The 26,637-nt window shown below is 52.7% G+C and overlaps 1 protein-coding gene across 1 annotated transcript in view; it reads right to left on the bottom strand.

The window, feature by feature from the left end:
- Positions 1–26,637, bottom strand: part of shank3a (SH3 and multiple ankyrin repeat domains 3a) — a 1,542,118-nt gene that overhangs the window by 443,115 nt on the left and 1,072,366 nt on the right. The window contains exon 16 of the mRNA XM_086010558.1: positions 12,304–12,428. Within this exon, the coding sequence (XP_085866684.1) occupies positions 12,304–12,428 (125 nt within the window). The remainder of the gene's footprint in view (positions 1–12,303; positions 12,429–26,637) is intronic.

Here is a 26,637-nt window from a genome sequence, read left to right as displayed (position 1 = left end):
GGATCTCGTTACCGACATGGCTGACTTCTCCAGGACCCGTCCTACTGCGGAAGCACGTGAGGTCCCATAAGATGGACCCCCTGGTCGAGAGGGTGAGCCTCCTCCATGCCAACCCTCAGTATGCTTACGTGGTGTACCCGGACAGGCGGGAGGACACAGTCTCCATACGAGACCTCGCACCTTCGGGTGCTCCCGAAACACCTCCCTCGCCACCCACCACTAACCACGCCTACCCCCAGTACGCTTACGTAGCGTACCCGAACGGGCGGGAGGACACAGCCCCCACACGAGATCTCGCACCTTTGGGTGCCCCTGAAACACTACCATTGCCATCCACCACTAGCCACAACCCAACCCCGCTAGACGGCATGCCGCAGCCCCAGGACCCGTCATTGACCACACAACCACTCAATGAGACGCCAGATTCAACGTTGGATGCTGCACCATCACCACCGCCACCACGACGATCAGGACGGCATACAAGGCCACCTGATAGACTTACTTACACGAACCTTTAGTACACTTCACCCCGCCGGACTCAATCGTAAACAAGGGGTGAATGTGGTAAACCACTGTTTTTGTTGTTCACTGTTGTTGTTGTTGTTGCACACTGTTGTACCTATGCATGCCTCAGCATGTCTCTGCTGGCTCCACCCACAGGCCCAGGTACAAAGGTGATTGCCCTGCAGCCCCCTGCCTTCTTGGAACCCAGTCAACCACGAGAGGCATGCTCTGTTCTTTGCTAATAAAAGCCTTTAGTTACTCTCCTAACTCACCGTCTTTTATGAGTAATTGATAGCGCATCAGACACCAGGTACCACTCCAGGACAGAAAGACACCAGGTAACACTCCAGGACGGAAAAATACCAGGTAGCACTCCAGGACAGAAAAACACCAGGTAACACTTCAGGACAGAAAGACACCAGGTAACACTCCAGGATAGAAAGACACCAGGTAACACTCCAGGACAGAAAGACGCCAGGCAACACACCAGGACAGAAAGACACCAGGTAACACTTCAGGCCAGAAAAACACCAGGTAACACTCCAGGACAGAAAGACACCAGGTAACACTCCAGGACAGAAAAACACCAGGTAACAGTCCAGGACAGAAAGACACCAGATAACACTCCAGGACAGAAAGACACCAGGCAACACTCCAGGACAGAAAGACACCAGGTAACACTCCAGGACAGAGAAACACCAGGAAACGCTCCAGGAAAGAATGACACCAGGTAACACTCCAGGACAGAAAGACACCAGGTAACACTCCAGGACAGAAAGACACCAGGTAACGATCCAGGACAGAGAAACACCAGCTAACACTCCAGGACAAAATGACACCAGGTAACACTCCTGGACAGAAAGAGACCAGGTAACACTCCAGGACAGAAAAATACCAGGTAACACTTCAGGACAGAAAGGCACCAGGCAACACTCCAGGACAGAAAGACACCAGGTAACACTCCAGGACAGAAAAACACCAGGTAACATTCCAGGACAGAAAGACACCAGGTAACACTCCAGGACAGAAAAACACCAGGTAACACTCCAGGACAGAAAAACACCGGGCAACACTCCAGGAGAGAAAGACAGCAGGTAACAATGCAGGACAGAAAGACACCAGGCAACACTCCAGGACAGAAAGACACCAGGTAACACTTCAGGACAGAAAGACACCAGGGAGCACTCCAGGACAGAAAGACACCAGGTAACACTCCAGGACAGAAAGACACCAGGTAACACTCCAGGACAGAAAGACACCAGGTAACATTCCAGGACAGAGAGATACGAAGTAACACTCCAGGAAAGAAACACACCAGGTAACACTCCAGGACAGAAAGACACCAGGCTACACTCCAAGACAGAAAGACACCAAGTAACACTCCAGGACAGAAATACACCAGGTAACATTCCAGGACAGAAAGATGCCAGGTAACACACCAGGACAGAAACGCACCAGGTAACAATGCAGGACAGAAAATCACCAGGCAAAACTCCAGGACAGAAAAACACCAGGTAACAGTCCAGGACAGAAAGATACCAGGTAACACTCCAGGAGAGAAAAACACCAGGTAAAATTCCAGACAGCAAGACACCAGGTAACACTCCAGGACAGAAAGACACCAGGTAACACTCCAGGACAGAAAGACATCAGGTAACACTTTAGGACAGAAAGACACCAGGTAACACTCCAGGACAGAAAGACACAAGCTAACACTGCAGGACAGAAAGACACCAAGTAACATTCCAGGAGAGAAAGACGCCAGGTAACATTCCAGGACAGAAAGACACCAGGTAACACTCCAGGACAGAAAGACACCAGGAAACACTCCAGGACAGAAAGACACCAAGTAACACTCCAGGATAGAAATACGCCAGGTAACATTCCAGGACAGAAAGACACCAGGTAACAATCCAGGACAGATAAACACCAGGTAACACTCCAGGACAGAAAAACAACAGGTAACATTCCAGGACAGAAAGTCACCAGGTAACACTCCAGGACAGAAAAACACCGGGCAACACTCCAGGAGAGAAAGACACCAGGTAACACTGCAGGAAAGAAAGACACCAGGAAACACTCCAGGACAGAAATACACCAGGTAACATTCCAGGACAGAAAGATACCAGGTAACACACCAGGATAGAAACGCACCAGGTAACAATGCAGGACAGAAAATCACCAGGCAAAACTCCAGGACAGAAAAACACCAGGTAACAGTCCAGGACAGAAAGATACCAGGTAACACTCCAGGAGAGAAAAACACCAGGTAAAATTCCAGACAGAAAGACACCAGGTAACACTTCAGGACAGAAAGACACCAGGTAACACTCCAGGACAGAAAGACATCAGGGAACACTTCAGGACAGAAAGACACCAGCTAACACTCCAGGACAGAAAGGCACCAAGTAACACTCCAGGATAGAAATACGCCAGGTAACATTCCAGGACAGAAAGACACCAGGTAACAATCCAGGACAGATAAACACCAGGTAACACTCCAGGACAAAATGACACCAGGTAACACTTCTGGACAGAAAGAGACCAGGTAACACTCCAGGACAGAAAAACACCAGGTAACACTTCAGGACAGAAAGACACCAGGCAAAACTCCAGGACAGAAAGACACCAGGTAACACTCCAGGACAGAAAAACAACAGGTAACATTCCAGGAGAGAAAGACACCAGGTAACACTCCAGGACAGAAAAACACCGGGCAACACTCCAGGAGAGAAAGACACCAGGTAACGCTGCAGGAAACAAAGACACCAGGCAACACTCCAGGACAGAAAGACACCAGGTAACACTCCAGGACAGAAAAACACCAGGTAACAGTCCAGGACAGAAAGACACCAGCTAACACTCCAGGAGAGAAAGACATCCGGTAATACTCCAGGACAGAAAGACACCAGGTAACACTCCAGGACAGAAAAACACCAGGTAAAATTCCAGACAGTAAGACACCAGGTAACACTCAAGGACAGAAAGACACCAGGCAACACACCAGCACAGAAAGACACCAGGTAACACTCCAGGACCGAGAAACACCAGGAAACACTCCAGGACAGAAAAACACCACGTTACACTTCAGGACAGAAAGACACCAGGTAACACTCCAGGACAGAAAGACACCAGGTAACACTCCAGGACAAAAAGACACCAGGTAATACTCCAGGACAGAAACACATCAGGCAACACACCAGGACAGAAAAACACCAGGGAACACTCCAGGACAAAAAGACACCAGGTAATACTCCAGGACAGAAAGACATCAGGTAACACTCCAGGACAGAAAGACACCAGGCAACACACTAGGACAGACACACACCAGGTAACACTCCAGGACAAAAAGACACCAGGTACTACTCCAGGACAGAAAGACATCAGGTAACACTCCAGGACAGAAACACACCAGGCACCACTCTTGGACAGAAAGACACCAGGTAAAACTCCAGGACAGAAACAGACCAGGTAATACTCCAGGACAGAAATACACCAGGTAACATTCCAGGACAGAGAGTTACCAAGTAACACTCCAGGACAGAAACACACCAGCTAACACTCCAGGGCAGAAAGACACCAGTCAACACACCAAGACAGAAAGACACCAGGTAACACTCCAGGACAGAAAAACACCAGGTAACAATGCAGGACAGAAAGATAGCAGGTAACACACCAGGACAGAAAGACACCAGGCAACACTCCAGGACAGAAAGACACCAAGTAACACTCCAGGACAGAAATACGGCAGGTCACATTCCAGGACAGAAAGACACCAGGTAACACTCCAGGACAGAAAAACACCAGATAACAGTCCAGGACAGAAAGATACCAGGTAACACTCCAGGACAGAAAAACACCAGGGAAAATTCCAGACAGAAAGACACCAGGTAACACTCCAGGACAGAAAGACGCCAGGTAACACTGCAGGACAGCGAAACACCAGAAACACTTCAGGACAGAAAGACACCAGGTAACACTCCAGGACAGGAAGACACCAGGTAACACTCCAGGACAGAAAGACACCAGGTAACACTCCAGGACAGAAAGACACCAGGTAACACTCCAGGACAGAAAGACACCAGGTAACATTCCAGGACAGAGAGATACGAAGTAACACTCCAGGAAAGAAACACACCAGGTAACACTCCAGGACAGAAAGACACCAGGCTACACTCCAAGACAGAAAGACACCAAGTAACACTCCAGGACAGAAATACGGCAGGTCACATTCCAGGACAGAAAGACACCAGGTAACACTCCAGGACAGAAAAACACCAGATAACAGTCCAGGACAGAAAGATACCAGGTAACACTCCAGGACAGAAAAACACCAGGGAAAATTCCAGACAGAAAGACACCAGGTAACACTCCAGGACAGAAAGACGCCAGGTAACACTGCAGGACAGCGAAACACCAGAAACACTTCAGGACAGAAAGACACCAGGTAACACTCCAGGACAGGAAGACACCAGGTAACACTCCAGGACAGAAAGACACCAGGTAACACTCCAGGACAGAAAGACACCAGGTAACACTCCAGGACAGAAAGACACCAGGTAACATTCCAGGACAGAGAGATACGAAGTAACACTCCAGGAAAGAAACACACCAGGTAACACTCCAGGACAGAAAGACACCAGGCTACACTCCAAGACAGAAAGACACCAAGTAACACTCCAGGACAGAAATACACCAGGTAACATTCCAGGACAGAAAGATGCCAGGTAACACACCAGGACAGAAACGCACCAGGTAACAATGCAGGACAGAAAATCACCAGGCAAAACTCCAGGACAGAAAAACACCAGGTAACAGTCCAGGACAGAAAGATACCAGGTAACACTCCAGGAGAGAAAAACACCAGGTAAAATTCCAGACAGCAAGACACCAGGTAACACTCCAGGACAGAAAGACACCAGGTAACACTCCAGGACAGAAAGACACAAGCTAACACTGCAGGACAGAAAGACACCAGGAAACACTCCAGGACAGAAAGACACCAAGAAACACTCCAGGATAGAAATATGCCAGGTAACATTCCAGGACAGAAAGACACCAGGTAAAATGCCAGACAGAAAGACACCAGGTAACACTTCAGGACAGAAAGACACCAGGTAACACTCCAGGACAGAAAGACACCAGGTAACACTCCAGGACAGAAAGACACCAGCTAACACTCCAGGACAGAAAGACACCAAGTAACATTCCAGGAGAGAAAGACGCCAGGTAACATTCCAGGACAGAAAGACACCAGGTAACACTCCAGGACAGAAAGACACCAGGAAACACTCCAGGACAGAAAGGCACCAAGTAACACTCCAGGATAGAAATACGCCAGGTAACATTCCAGGACAGAAAGACACCAGGTAACAATCCAGGACAGATAAACACCAGGTAACACTCCAGGACAAAATGACACCAGGTAACACTCCTGGACAGAAAGAGACCAGGTAACACTCCAGGACAGAAAAACTCCAGGTCACACTTCAGGACAGAAAGACACCAGGCAACACTCCAGGACAGAAAGACACCAGGTAACACTCCAGGACAGAAAAACAACAGGTAACATTCCAGGAGAGAAAGACACCAGGTAACACTCCAGGACAGAAAAACACCGGGCAACACTCCAGGAGAGAAAGACACCAGGTAACACTGCAGGAAACAAAGACACCAGGCAACACTCCAGGACAGAAAGACACCAGGTAACACTCCAGGACAGAAAAACACCAGCTAACAGTCCAGGACAGAAAGACACCAGGTAACACTCCAGGAGAGAAAGACATCCGGTAACACTCCAGGACAGAAAGACACCAGGTAACACTCCAGGACAGAAAAACACCAGGTAAAATTCCAGACAGTAAGACACCAGGTAACACTCAAGGACAGAAAGACACCAGGCAACACTCCGGCACAGAAAGACACCAGGTAACACTCCAGGACCGAGAAACACCAGGAAACACTCCAGGACAGAAAAACACCAGGTAACACTTCAGGACAAAAAGACACCAGGTAATACTCCAGGACAGAAAGACATCAGGCAACACACCAGGACAGAAAAACACCAGGTAACACTCCAGGACAAAAAGACACCAGGTAATACTCCAGGACAGAAAGGCATCAGGTAACACTCCAGGACAGAAAGACACCAGGCAACACACCAGGACAGACACACACCAGGCAACACTCCAGGACAGAAACACACCAGGCACCACTCTAGGACAGAAAGACACCAGGTAAAACTCCAGGACAGAAACAGACCAGGTAATACTCCAGGACAGAAATACACCAGGCAACACACCAAGACAGAAAGACACCAGGCAACACACCAAGACAGAAAGACACCAGGTAACACTCCAGGACAGAAAAACACCAGGTAACAATGCAGGACAGAAAGATAGCAGGTAACACACCAGGACAGAAAGACACCAGGCAACACTCCAGGAGAGAAAGACACCAAGTAACACTCCAGGACAGAAATACGGCAGGTCACATTCCAGGACAGAAAGACACCAGGTAACACTCCAGGACAGAAAAACACCAGATAACAGTCCAGGACAGAAAGATACCAGGTAACACTCCAGGACAGAAAAACACCAGGGAAAATTCCAGACAGAAAGACACCAGGTAACACTCCAGGACAGAAAGACGCCAGGTAACACTGCAGGACAGCGAAACACCAGAAACACTCCAGGACAGAATGACACCAGGTAACACTCCAGGACAGAAAGACACCAGGTAACACTCCAGGACAGAACGACACCAGGTAACACTCCTGGACAGAAAGAGACCAGGTTACACTCCAGGACAGAAAAACACCAGGTAACACTTCAGGACAGAAAGACACCAGGTAACACTCCAGGACAGGAAGACACCAGGTAACACTCCAGGACAGAAAGACACCAGGTAACACTCGAGGTCAGAAAGACACCAGGTAATACTCCAGGACAGAAAGACACCAGGCAACACTCCAGGACAGAAAGACACCAGGCACCACTCTAGGACAGAAAGACACCGGGTAATACTCCAGGACAGAAACACACCAAGTAACACTCCAGGACAGAAAGAAACCAAGTAACACTCCAGGACAGAAATACGCCAGGTAACATTCCAGGAGAGAAAGACACCAGGTAACACTCCAGGACAGAAAGACACCAGGTCACACTCCAGGACAGAAATACACCAGGTAACATTCCAGGACAGAAAGGTACCAGGTAACAGTCCAGGACAGAGAAACACCAGGTAACACTCCAGGACAAAATGACACCAGGTAACACTCCTGGACAGAAAGAGACCAGGTAACACTACAGGACAGAAAAACACCAGGTAACACTTCAGGACAGAAAGACACCAGGTAACACTCCAGGGCAGAAAGACACCAGGTAACACTCCAGGACAGAAAGACACCAGGTAACACTCCAGGACCGAAAGACACCACGTAACACTCGAGGTCAGAAAGACACCAGGTAATACTCCAGGACAGAAAGACACCAGGTAACACTCCAGGACAGAAAGACACCAGGCAACACTCCAGGACAGACACACACCAGGCAACACTCCAGGACAGAAAGACACCAGGCACCACTCTAGGACAGAAAGACACCAGGTAACACTCCAGGACAGAAACAGACCAGGTAATACTCCAGGACACAAAGACACCAGGTAACACTCCAGGACAGAAAGACACCAGGCAACACTCCAGGACAGACACACACCAGGCAACACTCCAGGACAGAAAGACACCAGGCACCACTCTAGGACAGAAAGACACCAGGTAACACTCCAGGACAGAAACAGACCAGGTAATACTCCAGGACACAAAGACACCAGGTAACACTCCAGGACAGAAAGACACCAGGCAGCACTCCAGGGCAGAAAGACACCAGCGCAGCACTCCAGGCTAACAGGACACCAGTCCAACACTCCAGGCTAACAGGACACCAGCCCAATACTCCAGGCTAACAGGACACCAGCCCAACACTCCAGTCTAACAGGACACCAGCCCGACATTCCAGCCCCGCAGAACACCAGCTCAACACCACAGCCCAACACAGCAGACAGTTTATGAAAATTCATTCACGGGATGCGGACTTCGCTGGCAAGGCCTGCATTTATTGCCCATCCGTAATTGCCCTTCAGAAGGTGGTGGTGATCTGCCAAATTGAACCGCTGCAGTCCATTTGGTGCTGTTAGGAAATGAGTTCCAGGATTTTGACCCAGCGACAATGAAGGAACGGCGATATATTTCTAAGTCAGGGGTATGTGACTTGGAGGGGAACTTGGAGATGGTGGTGTTCCCATGCGTCTACTGCCCTTATATCCATCTAGGTGGTAGAGGTCGCCGGTTTGGGAGGTGCTGCCGCAAAAGCCATGGCGATTTGCTGCAGTGCATCTTGTAGATGGTACACACTGCAGCCATGGTACGCCAGTGGTTGAAGGAGTGAATCTTTAAGGTGGTGGATGGTGTTCCAATCAAGCGGGCTGCTTTGTCGTGGATGGTGTCGAGCTTCTTGAGTGTTGTTGGAGCTGCACTCATCCAGGCAAGTGGAGAGGTTTTTTTAAATTTGCTTATGGGATCTGGGCGTCGCTGGCAAGGCCAGCATTTGTTGTGCATCCCTAGTTGTCCTTGAGAAGGTGGTGGTGAGCCGCCTTCTTGAACTGCTGCAGTCCTTGTAGTGAAGGTACTCCCACAGTGCTGTTAGGTAGTGAGTTCCAGGATTTTGACCCAGCGACGATGAAGGATCGGCGATATACTTCTAAGTCAGGATGGTGTGTGACTTGGAGGGGAACTTGGAGGTGGTGGTGTTCCCATGTGCCTGCTGCCCTTGTCCTTCTAGGTGGAAGAGGTCGCGGGTTTGGGAGGTGCTACCGAAGAAGCCTTGGCTAGTTGCTGCTGTGCATCTTATAGATGGTACATACTGCAGCCATGGTACACCAGTGGTGGAGGGAGTGAATGTTTAAGGTGGTGGATGGGGTGCCAATCAAACAGGCTGCTTTGTCCTGGATGGTGTCGAGCTTCTTGAGTGTTGTTGGAGCTGCACTCATCCAGGCAAGTGGAGAGTGTTCCATCACACTCCTGACTTGTGCCTTGTAGATGGTGGAAAGACTTTGGGGAGTCAGGAGGTGAGTCACTCGCTGCAGAATACCCAGCTTCTGACCTGCTCTTGTAGCCACAGTATCTATGTGTCTGGTCCCGTTAAGTTTCTGGTCAATGGTGACCCCCAGGATGTTGATGGTGGTGGATGCGACGATGGTAATGCCATTGAATGTCAAGGGGAGCTGGTTGGACTCTCTCTTGCTGGAGGTAGTCATTGCCTGCCACTTGTGTGGCGCGAATTTTACTTACCACTTATCAACCAAGCCTGAATGTTGTCTAGGTCTTGCTGCATGCGGGCATGGACTGCTTCATTATCTGAGGAGTTGAGAATGGAAGTGTACACTGTGCAATCATCAGCGAACATCCCCACTTCTGCCCTTATGATGAGGGAAGATTATTGATGAAGCAGCTGAACATGGTTGGGCTGAGGAACTCTTGCAGCGATGTCCTGGGGCTGAGATGATTGGCCTCCAATACCCACAACAATCTTCCTTTGTGTTAGGTATGACTCAAGCCAGTGGAGAATTTTCCCCCTGATTCCCACTGACTTCAGTTTTACAAGGACTCCTTGGTGCAATACTCGGTCAACTGCTGCTTTGATGTCAAGGGAAGTCATTGTCGCATCACCTCTGGAATTCAGTTCTTTTGTCCATGTTTGGACCAAGTTTGTAATGAGGTCTGGAGCCGAGTGGTCCTGGCGGAACCCAAACTGAGCATCGGTGAGCAGGTTATTATTGAGTAAGTGCCGCTTGATAGCGCTGGTAACGACCCCTTCCATCACTTTGCTGATGATTGAGAGTAGACTGATAGGGCAGTAATTGGTCGGATTGGATTTGTCCTGCTTTTTGTGGATAGGACATATTCTGGGCAATTTTCCACTTTGTTGGGTAGATGCCAGTGTTGTAGCTGTACTGGAACAGCTTGGCTAGAGGTGCGGTTAGTTCTGGAGCACAAGTCTTCAGCTCGATAGCCGGGATGTTGTTGGGGCTCATAGCCTTTGCTGTATCCAGTGCGCTCAGCCGTTTCTTGATATCACGTGGAGTGAATCGAATTTGCTGAAGATTGGCTTCTTTGATGGTGGGGACCTCAGCAGTAGGGCGAGATGGATCATCCACTCGGCACTTCTGCTTGAAGATGGTTGCAAACACTTCAGCCTTGTCTTTTGCACTTGCATGCTGGGCTCTGTCATCATTGAGGATGGGGATGTTCATGGAGCCCCCTCTTCCTGTTAGTTGTTTAATTGTCCACCACCATTCACGACTGGATGTGGCAGGACTGCAGAGCTTTGATTTGATCCGTTGGTTGTGGGATCGCTTAGCTCTCTCTATAGCATGCTGCTTCCACTGTTTGGTCCTGTGTTGTAGCTTCCCCTGGTTGACACCTCATTTTTAGGTATGCCTGGAGCTGCTCCTGGCATGCTCTTTTACACTGCACATTGAACCAGGATTGGCCCACTGGCTTGATGGTAATGGTAGAGTGAGGGATATGCCGGGCCATGAGGTTACAGATTGTGATGGAATACAATTCTGCTGCTGATGGCCCACAGCACCTCATTGATGCCCAGTTTTGAGCTGCTGGATTTGTTCTTCATCTATCCCATTTAGCACGGTTGTAGTGCCACACATGATGGAATATGTCCTCAGTGTGAAAACGAGACTTCTTCTCCACAAAGACTGTGCGGTGGTCACTCCTACCAATACTGTTATGGACAGATGCATTTGCGACATGCAGATTGGTGAGGACGAGGTCAAGTAGGTTTTTCCCTCATTTCGGTTCTCTCACCACCTGCCGCAAGCCCAGTCTGGCAGCTATGTCGTTCAGGGCTCGGCCAGCTCGGTCAGTAGTGGTGCTACCGAGCCACTCTTGGTGATGGACATTGAAGTCCCCCATCCAGAGTACATTCTGTGCCCTTGCTGCTTCTCCCAAGTGGAGTTCAACATGGAAGAGTAATGATTCATCAGCTGAGGGAGGGCGGTAGGTGGTAATCAGCAGGAGTTTGTCTTGCCTATGTTTGACCTGATCCTTCATGGTTTCCAGAGTCAATGTTGAGGATTCCCAGGGCCACTCCCTCCCGACTGTATATGACTGTGCCGCCACCTCTGGTGGTAGTGGAGGAATCTGGGATTCTGAGTCAGGGATGGTAAGGGCCGAGTGTGGGATTCTGTGAGTATGACTGTGTCAGTCTGTGGGATAGCTCTCCCAATGTTAGTGAGGAAGACTTAGCACATTAACTGGGCTGGGTGTGCCTTTGTCGTGTCCGAATCAGATGCCAAGGTCGATGCCAGGTGGTCCGTCCGGTTTTATTCACATATAGGCCAGACCAGGTAAGGATGACAGATTTCCTTCCCGAAAGTGTACCAGATGGGTTTTTACGACAATCCAGTAGTTGCATGGTCACCGTTAATGATACTAGCTTTTTATTCCAGATTTATTTAATTAACAGAATTTAAATTCCCCAGCTGCTGTGGTGGGATTTGAACTCATGTCTCCAGATCATTAGTTGAGGCCTCTGGATTACTAGTCGAGTAACATAATCACTATGCTAGCATGCCAAGATCAACTTTGTCAGTTCCTTTCAGAATCTTCAAAACATTTTCAGCTACAGCTCCCACAACTGCTCTTCCTCCCCACATAGAAATAAAGTTTGCCAAAGACTTGTTTTCAATGACCATTTCCCTTTAATTTATGGAGTCCACGTTTACCTCAATCAGGAAGTCTCCCGTCCTGAGCCCAGCTTTCCATGCCACTCCCTCCACGTCCACCGATTCCAGGTATTGCAGAGCTGGGAATGCCGGTGTGGGTGTGAACTCTTCAATTGGAGTCTCCGCTGTGGGAAAGAGTACAGTCTCAGTGAATCACTTGCACTTACTCTCATCCCCTCTCTCACTCAATCGCATTGAGTGCTTCCAGAACCTAGATTTTCCTTGGCATCTTTAATTTTGAAGCGCCTTAGGACATTTTTCTATGTTAAAGGTTCTATATCAATGCAAGTTGTTGTTGTTTGGCGTGATTATTGACAGATGGTTATTAGTTGAAATAGAAATCTTTGCACCTAATTTTCCTAGGTCAGCTCAGTTGTAAGTTTGGAAGGAACAAACCATCAGACTTGTGGTGAGAGGAAAACTGCATAGACATCAAAATTAAATTGATTTTAACGAGAAAGAATAAATTAAAAATCATCAAAAGAATGAAGGGAGAGGATATGCGATTTATTTGATGAGAGTTTATGAGAGACTTGATGGATGGGGGTAGAGTAGGGGACTGTGATGGGGGTAACGCAGGGGACTGTGATGGGGTAGAGTAGGGGATTCTGATGGGGTGGAGTAGGGGACTGTGATGGGGTGGAGTAGGGGACTGTGATGGGGATAGAGTAGGGGACTGTGATGGGGATAGAGTAGGGGACAGTGATGGGTAGATTAGGGGAGTGCGATGGGGTGGAGTAGGGGAGCGTGATGGGGTAGAGTAGGGGAGTGTGATGGGGTAGAGTAGGGGACAGTGATGGGGTGGTGTAGGGGAGTGTGATTGGGGTAAACCAGGGGACTGTGATGGGGTAGAGTAGGGGAGTGTGATGGGGTAGGGTAGGGGAGTGTGATGGGGGTAGAGTAGGGGACTGTGATAGGGTTGAGTAGGGGAGTGTGATGGGGTAGAATGGGGACTGTAATGGGGTAGAGTAGGGGAGTATGATGGAGTGGAGTAGGGGAGTGTGATGGGGTAGAGTAGGGGAGTGTGATGGGGTAGAGTAGGGGAGTGTGATGGGGTAGAGTAGGGGACTGTGATGGGGTGGTGTAGGGGAGTGTGATTGGGGTAAACCAGGGGACTGTGATGGGGTAGAGTAGGGGAGTGTGATGGGGTAGGGTAGGGGAGTGTGATGGGGGTAGAGTAGGGGACTGTGATAGGGTTGAGTAGGGGAGTGTGATGGGGGTAGAATGGGGACTGTAATGGGGTAGAGTAGGGGAGTATGATGGAGTGGAGTAGGGGAGTGTGATGGGGTAGAGTAGGGGAGTGTGATGGGGTAGAGTAGGGGAGTGTGATGGGGTAGAGTAGGGGACTGTGATGGGGTGGTGTAGGGGAGTGTGATTGGGGTAAACCAGGGGACTGTGATGGGGTAGAGCAGGGGAGTGTGATGGGGTAGGGTAGGGGAGTGTGATGGGGGTAGAGTAGGGGACTGTGATAGGGTTGAGTAGGGGAGTGTGATGGGGTGGAGTAGGGGAGTGTGATGGGGTAGAGTAGGGGAGTGTGATGGGGTAGAGTAGGGGAGTGTGATGGGGTAGAGTGGGGGAGTGTGATGGGGTAGAGTAGGGGAGTGTGATGGGGTAGAGTAGGGAAGTGTGATGGGGTAGAGTAGGGAAGTGTGATGGGGTAGAGTAGGGGACTGTGATGGGGTAGAGTAGGGAAGTGTGATGGGGGTAGAGTAGGGAAGTGTGATGGGGTAGAGTAGGGGACTGTGATGGGGTAGAGTAGGGAAGTGTGATGGGGTAGAGTAGGGAAGTGTGATGGGGTAGAGTAGGGGAGTGTGATGGGGGTGGAGTAGGGGAGTGTGATGGGGTGGAGTAGGGGAGTGTGATGGGGTAGAGTAGGGGAGTGTGATGGGGTAGAGTAGGGGAGTGTGATGGGGTAGAGTAGGGAAGTGTGATGGGGGTAGAGTAGGGAAGTGTGATGGGGTGGAGTAGGGGAGTGTGATGGGGTAGAGTAGGGAACTGTGATGGGGTAGATTGGGGAGTGTGATGGGGTGGAGTAGGGGAGTGTGATGGGGTGGAGTAGGGGACTGATGTGGTAGAGTAGGGGAGTGTGATGGGGTAGAGTAGGGAACTGTGATGGGGTAGATTGGGGAGTGTGATGGGGTGGAGTAGGGGACTGATGTGGTAGAGTAGGGGACTGTGATGGGGGTAGATTAGGGGACTGTGATGGGGTAGAGTAGGGGACTGTGATGGGGTAGAGTAGAGGACTGTGATGGGGTGGAGTAGGGGACTGTGATGGGGTGGAGTAGGGGGCTGTGATGGGGTAGAGTAGGGGACTGTGATGGGGTGGGGTAGGGGAGTGTGATGGGGTAGAGTAGGGGACTGTGATGGGGTAGAGGAGGGGACTGTGATTGGGTGGAGTAGGGGAGTGTGAGGGGGTAGAGTAGGGGACTGTGATGGGGTAGAGTAGGGGACTGTGATGGGGTGGAGTAGGGGACTGTGATGGGGTAGAGTAGGAGACTGTGATGGGGTAGAGTGGGGGCTGTGATGGGGTAGAGTAGGGGACTGTGATTGGGTGGAGTAGGGGAGTGTGATGGGGTGGAGTAGGGGACTGTGATGGGGTGGAGTAGGGGAGTGTGATGGGGTAGAGTGGGGGAGTGTGATGGGGTAGAGTAGGGGACTGTGATGGGGTGGAGTAGGGGACTGTGATGGGGTAGAGTAGGGGACTGTGATGGGGTAGAGTAGGGGACTGTGATGGGGTAGAGTAGGAGACTGTGATGGGGTAGAGTAGGGGAGTGTGATGGGGTGGAGTAGGGGAGTGTGATGGGGTGGAGTAGGGGACTGTGATGGGGGTAGAGTAGGGGACTGTGATGGGGTAGAGTAGGGACTGTGATTGGGGTGGACCAGAGGAGTGTGATGGGGGTGGAATAGGGGAGTGTGATGGGGTGGACCAGGGGACTGTGATGGGGGTAGAGTAGGGGACTGTGATGGTGGTAACGTTTTATTCATTCCTGTGACATGGGCATCGCTGGCAAGGCCAGCATTTATTGCCCATCCTTAATTACTCTTGAGAAGGTGGTGGTGAGCCGCCACCTTGAACTGCTGCAGTCCTTGTGGTGAAGGTGCTCCCACAGTGCTGTTAGGGAGGGAGTTCCAGGATTTTCATCCAGCGACGATGAAGGAACGACAATATATTCCCAAGTCAGAATGGTGTGTAACTTGGAAGGAACTTGCAGGTGATGGTGTTCCCATGCTCCTGCTGTCCTTGTCCTTTTAGGTAGTAGAGGTTGCAGGTTTGGGAGGTGTTGCTGAAGAAGCTTTGGCTAGTTGCTGCAGTGCGTCTTGTAGATGGTACACACTGCAGCCTCGGTGAAACGGTGGTGCAGTGAGTGAATGTTTAAGGTGGTGGATGGGGTGTCAATCAAGCGGGCTGCTTTGTCCTGGATGGTGTCGAGCTTCTTGAGGGTTGTTGGAGCTGCACTCATCCAGGCAAGTGGAGAGTATTCCATCACACTCCTGACTTGTGCCTCGTAGATGGTGGAAAGGCTTTGGGGAGTCAGGAGGTGAGACACTCACCGCAGAATACCCAGCTTTTGACCTACTCTTGTTGGCACAGTATTTATGTGGCTGGTCCAGTTAAGTTTCTGCTCAATGGTGACACCCAGGATGTTGATGGTGGGGGATTTGGCAGTGGTAATGCCATTGAATGTCAAGGGGTGGTGGTTAGACTCTCTCTTGTTGAAGATAGTCATTGCCTGGCACTTGTGTGGCACGAATGTTACTTGCCACTTATCAGCCCAAGCCTGAATGTCATCCAGGTCTTGCTGCATTCAGGCATGGACTGCTTCATTATCTGAGGAGTTGTGAATGGAAGTGAACACTATGCAATCATCAGCGAACATCCCCACTTCTGACTTTATGATGGAGGGAAGGTCATTGATGAAACAGCTGAAGATGGTTGGGCCTAGGACAGTGCCTTGCAGAACTCCTGCAGTGATGTCCTGGGGCTGAGTTGATTGTCCTCCAACAACTACAACCATCTTCCTTTGTGCTAGGTATGACTCCAGCCAGTGGTGAGTTTCTCCCCTGATTCCCATTGACTTCAATTTTACTAGGGCTCCTTGATGCCACACTCGGTCAAATGCCGCCTTGATGTCAAGGGCAGTCACTCTCACCTCACTTCTGGAATTCAGCTCTTTTGTCCATGTTTGGACCAGGCTGTAATGAGGTTTGGAGCTGAGTGGCCCTGGCCGAACCCAAACTGAGCATCGGAGAGCAGGTTATTGGTCAGTAAGTGCTGCTTGATAGCACTGTCGATGACACCTTCATGGCTGATGATTGAGAGTGGACTGATGGGGTGGTAATTGGCTGGATTGGATTTGTTCTGTTTTTTGTGGACAGGACACACCTGGGCAGTTTTCCACATTGTTGGGTAGATGCCAGTGTTGTAGTTGTACTGGAACAGCTTGGCTAGAGGCGCGGCTAGTTCTGGAGCACAAGTCTTCGGCATGACAGCTGGGATGCTGTCAGGGCCCATAGCCTTTGCTGTATCCAGTGCTCTCAGCCGTTTCTTGATATCACGTGGAGTGAATTGAATTGGCTGAAGACTGGCTTCTGTGATGGTGGGAGCCGATATGAATCATCCACCCGGCACATCTGGCTGAAGATGGTTGCAAATGCTTCAGCCTTGCCTTTTGCACTCGTGTGCTGGGCTCTGTCATCATTGAGGATGGGAATATTCATGGAGTCTCCTCCTCCTGTTAGTTGTTTAATTGTCCACCACCATTCATGACTGGATGTGGCAGGACTGCAGAGCTTTGATCTGATCTGTTGATTGTGGGATCGCTTAGCTCTGTCTACAGCATGCTGCTTCCGCTGTTTAGCATGCATGTAATCCTGTGTTGCAGCTTCCCCAGGTTGGCACCTCATTTTTAGGTACGCCTGGTGCTGCTCTTGGCATGCTCTTCTACACTCCTCATTGAACCAGGGTTGGTCCCCTGGCTTGATGGTAATGGTAGAGTGAGGGATATGCCGGACCATGAGGGTACAGATTGTGGTGGAATACAATTGTGCTGTTGCTGATGGCCCACAGCGCCTCATGGATGCTCAGTTTTGAGCTGCTAGATCTGTTCTGAATCTGTTCCATTTAGCACGGTGATAATGCCACACCACATGATGCAGGATATCCTCAGTTTGAAGACGGGGTTTCGTCTCCACAAGGACTGTGCGGTAGTCACTGCTACCAGTGCTGTCATGGACAGATGCATCTGCGACAGATAGGTTGGTGAGGACTAGCAACCTAGATGTCATGATCTCAATATATCTGCTAATTTATGGACTGGCACCAGAAAAATTACCAATAAAGCTGCCGGATTGTCATAAAAACCCAACTGGTTGACGAATATCCTTCAAGGAGGGGAACCTGCCATCCCTACCTAATCTGACCAACATGTGACTCCTGTCCCACACTAGGTGGTTGACTCTTAATGTGCTCAGTGTACCTTGGAATGGGCAATCAATACTGCCTTGCCAATATTACCCACATCATAAAAACAGAATAATTACAAAGGGTCTTAGCTTTGTACTGATCTCAATTCCCGCACCCGATCTTTCACCCTCTTCTGCACATTTCTACCCTTCCCTGCATTATGCTCTATTTGCAGCTCCACCTACAGTCAGATCCTCTGTGCCCCCATCACAGGGCACTTCCTCCCCCCCCCCCCGCCCCCCCACCCCCGGCATATTCAACCAATGTCTGCTCCTGGCATTTCCCTCTTCCATCAGTGATGCGGATCGAGCTTTTGGCTCAGTGGTAGCATTCCCGCCTCTGAGTCTGCAGGGTTCGAACCCCATTCCAGACAGTCCCGGCGAGTGCAGACCAGAGCTCTGGCTCTGAATTCTGGGTCAACATCCAGCGAGATACTCACGTCCGGTGGGTGCAGGTGGCTTCCCTCATTGTATAGGTTGTAGAAACCCGTAAAACCCTCCCCCACCCACCCCGTATAGGACTAACTCCGCTATCGGCTGGTATAAAGATGGCCACGGCCTGTCAGACTGTTATTCAGCCTGCAAATTTCAGGCCACTACTTCACGGTCTTCTCCAAGGGTGTGGAGATACAAAAAACACAATGTGACAGCTCCCAACATCTTGCTCACTCTGAATCAGCGATGTCACTCTCAACACTTTTTTTCTTCAATCCTTGCTTTCATGTCTGTGTTCCTATTTTAAGATGGAGTTCTGTAACTTTCACCACACTGATTAGTTTACTCTGGATCAAAGGTAGGGCACAATTTTAAACCTCATTCATTCCTTTACTCACAATGTGGCACAAAGTTAACACTACCCAAAATTGCTGCCTTCCTCAATGTTTCCAATACCAATTCCACCCCCCCACCCCAACAATCCTCCCAACTCCAGCCCCCCAGGCCACAACTCCCCGCTCATCCATGCTGCCCTATCGCAACATCTGCACCACCAGTAATACGCCTGTTTTAAATGTGTTTTCTTTACTGACAGTGAGAGAGACATCACAGGCTTATAGAAAGAATCTTTTGGCTTCTTATAGAAAGAACTTGCATTTATATAGTGTCTTTTACATCCTCAGGACATCCCAGAATATTCCAAGGCGAATGAATTGCTTTTGAAATGTAGTCACTGCTGTCTTGCAGGCAAACATGGCAGCCAATTTGTACACAGCAAGATCCGACAAACATCAGATGAGATAAAGGGATTGTAGTGTATGTACCTGTCTACCTTTAAGAGAACTATTGTATGTAACCGTCCACCTTTAAGAGAACTACTTTAGGTGTTGCACTACTTTGTTGGCTTCTGTATACTGTAATACCGACGGTGACCACACCGGTATATAAGTGCTGTGTCAGGAAGTAGTGAGCAGATTCGCCCTGACCTTCGAATAGTAAAGTCCTGTTTTAAGTTACTCTTGGAGTCTGTGTATTAATTAACTAAACAACCCACAGACTTTACAGGGATGGTTTTTGGTGGTGTTGGTTGAGGGAAGAAAGTTGGCCAGTACATTGGGAGAACTCCCCATAAGCAACAGTGTTACCAAACAAGACAAGCTGATTGGCATCAAGAAAGCAACTTCTGATTAACGAGACTGCAGCTCATTTTAACACAGGTTACACTACAAGCAAAATGAGTTGGACCTATCAGCTCTGATCAATCACAGTGAGAAAGCTTCTTTGATGTCACACATACTGCTTAAGGGTACAATAAAAAGCACAAGGCATTACCAATGGTGGACAGAGCGTAACAGTAATAAAAGTGCTTGAAATGTCATGACCTTTACAGGAACGCCGCCTTTCAAGGGTTTAAGAGTGCGACGACCCTCTCGGGCTGGTTCTAAATGGTTTTATAGCGAGCGTCCAGCTAAGGAAACAGGAACAAACAGCAAGCAAGCAATTACGTTTGGACAGCAAATGTCTGAAGCATCGACTGTCTGTGACCGCACTTCATTCCAAGCATCAGAGAGTTCCATTGGATGGTCACTGATCTGATATCGGCAGGTTAACCAAGAACGACCCTGTGGCTGCCTTCAATCCAGAGCAGGTCATGTGCCTTCCTGACCTCAATTCCAATCTTCGGTGCCCAGTTCATGGGAACATTGTCTCGGAGACAGACGGCGTGACTAAACAGTGGTTGCCGGTTAACGTAAGACTCTTAAGTCCGGTTCTCGTTTACATCTGTGTTGCGGACAAAGTCGAACCATCTCATTCCCAGCAGTCGCCTCTGATGGCGAAGGTGGCGTAGCAACCTGTCGCATTACTTCAGGGAGTGGTCACCCATTTACCTTATGAGCCTCGGGTCCCACTGGCTCTGGTCAGTGGCTCTCGATAAGGGTCCTTGCTCGGGGTTACGAGCGAAGGCCAGCAGCAAACCCAGTGGAAGAGGAAAAAAGGTTTCCCAACTGTGTTGAATGGGGATGAGCTACGGCCTCACAGATCAATGGGTTGAAGAATTTCTGGGAAGGGGGGTGGTTTCACCTCAAAGTCACCCCTCAAAGAGACAGAGTGCACATGGGGGCATTCGAAAACTCTCTATGGGCTGGCCCAATCCTGCATTTCTAGTTCACTGGCTGACACATTGCTGTCAAATTATTGTGTGCTTTTTTTTTAATGACACAGTATGGGTGCCACCTAACCACTGGTATCTCGTTCTTTTTTCAGTGACTGCTGGTTGGCTGGCTATTTGTTCATGGGGGAAAGTTATCTCAGCGAAAGCCCAATTCTGTCCGCCTGACTTAACCAAGGGCTAGTAATAACACACCGAGGAATTTCATGCCCCAGTTTTTGCTGGGCCAGAGACTTGTTCAGGAATGCAAATGATATCATCGTTTCACAGTGGTATCTGCCAAGTACAAATAACCACCGAGGAGGTTGTTGCAGAGATGGTAACTGCCCTCTAAAACTCCACCGATACAACTGAGACACCGAGTTCCACATTTGACCCCCAGTCGTGCTGAGTCTCGTCATCTCAACATCCCACTCACGCAGCCCGACATCCCACTCACCCAACCCAACATCCCACTCACCCAGCCCAATATCCCACTCACCCAACCCAGCAGCACACTCACCCAACCCAATATCCCACTCACCCAACCCGACATCCCACTCACCCAACCCGACATCCCACTCACCCAGCCCGACATCCCACTCACCCAGCCCGACATCCCACTCACCCAGCCCGACATCCCACTCACCCAGCCCAGCATCCCACTCACCCATCCCAATATACCACTCACCCAGCCCAACATCCCCCTCACCCAGCCCAATATCCCACTCACCCAGCCCAACATCCCAGTCACCCGGCCCAACATCCCACTCACCCGGCCCAATATCCCACTCACCCGGCCCAATATCCCACTCACCCGGCCCAATATCCCACTCACCCGGCCCAATATCCCACTCACCCGGCCCAACATCCCACTCACCCACCCAATATCCCACTCACCCAGCCCAATATCCCACTCACCCAGCCCAATATCCCACTCACCCAGCCCAGCATCCCACTCACCCATCCCAATATCCCACTCACCCAGCCCAACATCCCCCTCACCCAGCCCAATATCCCACTCACCCGGCCCAACATCCCAGTCACCCGGCCCAACATCCCACTCACCCGGCCCAACATCCCACTCACCCGGCCCAATATCCCACTCACCCGGCCCAATATCCCACTCACCCGGCCCAATATCCCACTCACCCGGCCCAACATCCCACTCACCCGGCCCAATATCCCACTCACCCAGCCCAATATCCCACTCACCCAGCCCAATATCCCACTCACCCAGCCCAGCATCCCACTCACCCAGCCCAACATCCCACTCACCCAGCCCAGCATCCCACTCACCCAGCCCAGCATCCCACTCACCCAGCCCAGCATCCCACTCACCCAGCCCAGCATCCCACTGACCCAGCCCAGCATCCCACTCACCCAGCCCAGCATCCCACTCACCCAGCCTAACATCCCACTCACCCAGCCCAGCATCCCACTCACCCAGCCCAGCATCCCACTCACCCAGCCCAGCATCCCACTCACCCAGCCCAGCATCCCACTCACCCAGCCCAGCATCCCACTCACCCAGCCCAGCATCCCACTCACCCAGCCCAATATCCCACTCACCCAGCCCAGCATCCCACTCACCCAGCCCAGCATCCCACTCACCCAGCCCAATATCCCACTCACCCAGCCCAGCATCCCACTCACCCAGCCCACCATCCCACTCACCCAGCCCAGCATCCCACTCACCCAGCCCAGCATCCCACTCACCCAGCCCAGCATCCCACTCACCCAACCCAGCATCCCACTCACCCAACCCAGCATCCCACTCACCCAACCCAACATCCCACTCACCCAGCCCAATATCCCACTCACCCAGCCCAATATCCCACTCACCCAGCCCAGCATCCCACTCACCCAGCCCAATATCCCACTCACCCAGCCCAACATCCCACTCACCCAGCCCAATATCCCACTCACCCAGCCCAGCATTCCACTCACCCAGCCCACCATCCCACTCACCCAGCCCAGCATCCCACTCACCCAGCCCAGCATCCCACTCACCCAGCCCAACATCCCACTCACCCAGCCCAAAATCCCACTCACCCAGCCCAGCATCCCACTCACCCAGCCCACCATCCCACTCACCCAGCCCACCATCCCACTCACCCAGCCCAGCAACCCACTCACCCAGCCCAAAATCCCACTCACCCAGCCCAGCATCCCACTCACCCAGCCCAGCATCCCACTCACCCAGCCCAGCATCCCACTCACCCAGCCCAGCATCCCACTCACCCAGCCCAGCATCCCACTCACCCAGCCCAATATCCCACTCACCCAGCCCAGCATCCCACTCACCCAGCCCAGCATCCCACTCACCCAGCCCTAAATCCCACTCACCCAGCCCAGCATCCCACTCACCCAGCCCAGCATCCCACTAACCCAGCCCAGCATCCCACTCACCCAGCCTAACATCCCACTCACCCAGCCCAAAATCCCACTCACCCAGCCCAGCATCCCACTCACCCAGCCCAGCATCCCACTCACCCAGCCCAGCATCCCACTCACCCAGCCCAGCATCCCACTCACCCAGCCCAACATCCCACTCACCCAGCCCAGCATCCCACTCACCCAGCCCAGCATCCCACTCACCCAGCCCAGCATCCCACTCACCCAGCCCAGCATCCCACTGACCCAGCCCAGCATCCCACTCACCCAGCCCAGCATCCCACTCACCCAGCCTAACATCCCACTCACCCAGCCCAGCATCCCACTCACCCAGCCCAGCATCCCACTCACCCAGCCCAGCATCCCACTCACCCAGCCCAGCATCCCACTCACCCAGCCCAGCATCCCACTCACCCAGCCCAGCATCCCACTCACCCAGCCCAATATCCCACTCACCCAGCCCAGCATCCCACTCACCCAGCCCAGCATCCCACTCACCCAGCCCAATATCCCACTCACCCAGCCCAGCATCCCACTCACCCAGCCCACCATCCCACTCACCCAGCCCAGCATCCCACTCACCCAGCCCAGCATCCCACTCACCCAGCCCAGCATCCCACTCACCCAGCCCAGCATCCCACTCACCCAGCCCAGCATCCCACTCACCCAACCCAACATCCCACTCACCCAGCCCAATATCCCACTCACCCAGCCCAATATCCCACTCACCCAGCCCAGCATCCCACTCACCCAGCCCAATATCCCACTCACCCAGCCCAACATCCCACTCACCCAGCCCAATATCCCACTCACCCAGCCCAGCATTCCACTCACCCAGCCCACCATCCCACTCACCCAGCCCAGCATCCCACTCACCCAGCCCAGCATCCCACTCACCCAGCCCAACATCCCACTCACCCAGCCCAAAATCCCACTCACCCAGCCCAGCATCCCACTCACCCAGCCCACCATCCCACTCACCCAGCCCACCATCCCACTCACCCAGCCCAGCAACCCACTCACCCAGCCCAAAATCCCACTCACCCAGCCCAGCATCCCACTCACCCAGCCCAGCATCCCACTCACCCAGCCCAGCATCCCACTCACCCAGCCCAGCATCCCACTCACCCAGCCCAGCATCCCACTCACCCAGCCCAATATCCCACTCACCCAGCCCAGCATCCCACTCACCCAGCCCAGCATCCCACTCACCCAGCCCTAAATCCCACTCACCCAGCCCAGCATCCCACTCACCCAGCCCAGAATCCCACTAACCCAGCCCAGCATCCCACTCACCCAGCCTAACATCCCACTCACCCAGCCCAAAATCCCACTCACCCAGCCCAGCATCCCACTCACCCAGCCCAGCATCCCACTCACCCAGCCCAGCATCCCACTCACCCAGCCCAGCATCCCACTCACCCAGCCCAGCATCCCACTCACCCAGCCCAGCATCCCACTCACCCAGCCCAATATCCCACTCACCCAGCCCAGCATCCCACTCACCCAGCCCAGCATCCCACTCACCCAGCCCAATATCCCACTCACCCAGCCCAATATCCCACTCACCCAGCCCAGCATCCCACTCACCCAGCCCAATATCCCACTCACCCAGCCCAACATCCCACTCACCCAGCCCAATATCCCACTCACCCAGCCCAGCATCCCACTCACCCAGCCCACCATCCCACTCACCCAGCCCAGCATCCCACTCACCCAGCCCAGCATCCCACTCACCCAGCCCAACATCCCACTCACCCAGCACAAAATCCCACTCACCCAGCCCAGCATCCCACTCACCCAGCCCACCATCCCACTCACCCAGCCCACCATCCCACTCACCCAGCCCAGCAACCCACTCACCCAGCCCAAAATCCCACTCACCCAGCCCAGCATCCCACTCACCCAGCCCAGCATCCCACTCACCCAGCCCAGCATCCCACTCACCCAGCCCAGCATCCCACTCACCCAGCCCAGCATCCCACTCACCCAGCCCAGCATCCCACTCACCCAGCCCACTATCCCACTCACCCAGCCCAGCATCCCACTCACCCAGCCCAGCATCCCACTCACCCAGCCCAAAATCCCACTCACCCAGCCCAGCATCCCACTCACCCAGCCCAGCATCCCACTCACCCAGCCCAGCATCCCACTCACCCAGCCCAGCATCCCACTCACCCAGCCCAGCATCCCACTCACCCAGCCCAATATCCCACTCACCCAGCCCAATATCCCACTCACCCAGCCCAGCATCCCACTCACCCAGCCCAGCATCCCACTCACCCAGCCCAGCATCCCACTAACCCAGCCCAGCATCCCACTCACCCAGCCCAGCATCCCACTCACCCAGGCCAGCATCCCACTCACCCAGGCCAGCATCCCACTCACCCAGCCCAAAATCCCACTCACCCAGCCCAAAATCCCACTCACCCAGCCCAACATCCCACTCACCCAGCCCAACATCCCACTCACCCAGCCCAATATCCCACTCACCCAGCCCAGCATCCCACTCACCCAGCCCAGCATCCCACTCACCCAGCCCAGCATCCCACTCACCCAGCCCAATATCCCACTCACCCAGCCCACCATCCCACTCACCCAGCCCAGCAACCCACTCACCCAGCCCAAAATCCCACTCACCCAGCCCAGCATCCCACTCACCCAGCCCAGCATCCCACTCACCCAGCCCAGCATCCCACTCACCCAGCCCAGCATCCCACTCACCCAGCCCAATATCCCACTCACCCAGCCCAGCATCCCACTCACCCAGCCCAGCATCCCACTCACCCAGCCCAAATCCCACTCACCCAGCCCAGCATCCCACTCACCCAGCCCAGCATCCCACTCACCCAGCCCAGCATCCCACTCACCCAGCCCAATATCCCACTCACCCAGCCCAGCATCCCATTCACCCAGCCCAATATCCCACTCACCCAGCCCAATATCCCACTCACCCAACCCAGCATCCCACTCACCCAGCCCAACATCCCACTCACACAGCCCAGCATCCCACTCACCCAGCCCAGCATCCCACTCACCCAGCCCAGCATCCCACTCACCCAGCCCACCATCCCACTCACCCAGCCCAGCATCCCACTCACCCAGCCCAGCATCCCACTCACCCAGCCCAGCATCCCACTCACCCAGCCTAACATCCCACTCACCCAGCCCAAAATCCCACTCACCCAGCCCAGCATCCCACTCACCCAGCCCAGCATCCCACTCACCCAGCCCAGCATCCCACTCACCCAGCCCAGCATCCCACTCACCCAGCCCAGCAGCCCACTCACCCAGCCCAATATCCCACTCACCCAGCCCAGCATCCCACTCACCCAGCCCAGCATCCCACTCACCCAACCCAGCATCCCACTCACCCAGCCCAGCATCCCACTCACCCAGCCCAGCATCCCACTCACCCAGCCCACCATCCCACTCACCCAGCCCAGCATCCCACTCACCCAGCCCAGCATCCCACTCACCCAGCCCAGCATCCCACTCACCCAGCCCAGCATCCCACTCACCCAGCCCAATATCCCACTCACCCAGCCCAGCATCCCACTCACCCAGCCCAGCATCCCACTCACCCAGCCCTAAATCCCATTCACCCAGCCCAGCATCCCACTCACCCAGCCCAGCATCCCACTAACCCAGCCCAGCATCCCACTCACCCAGCCTAACAACCCACTCACCCAGCCCAAAATCCCACTCACCCAGCCCAGCATCCCACTCACCCAGCCCAGCATCCCACTCACCCAGCCCAGCATCCCACTCACCCAGCCCAGCATCCCACTCACCCAGCCCAGCATCCCACTCACCCAGCCCAGCATCCCACTCACCCAGCCCAATATCCCACTCACCCAGCCCAGCATCCCACTCACCCAGCCCAGCAT

Source organism: Somniosus microcephalus, chromosome 17 (assembly GCF_052327205.1).
Source record: "Somniosus microcephalus isolate GS21.2 chromosome 17, FLI_Smic_1.0, whole genome shotgun sequence".
NCBI lineage: Eukaryota > Metazoa > Chordata > Chondrichthyes > Squaliformes > Somniosidae > Somniosus > Somniosus microcephalus.
The sequence above is the reverse complement of the archived record's forward strand: the minus strand, read 5'-3'. Positions and strand labels throughout refer to the sequence as shown.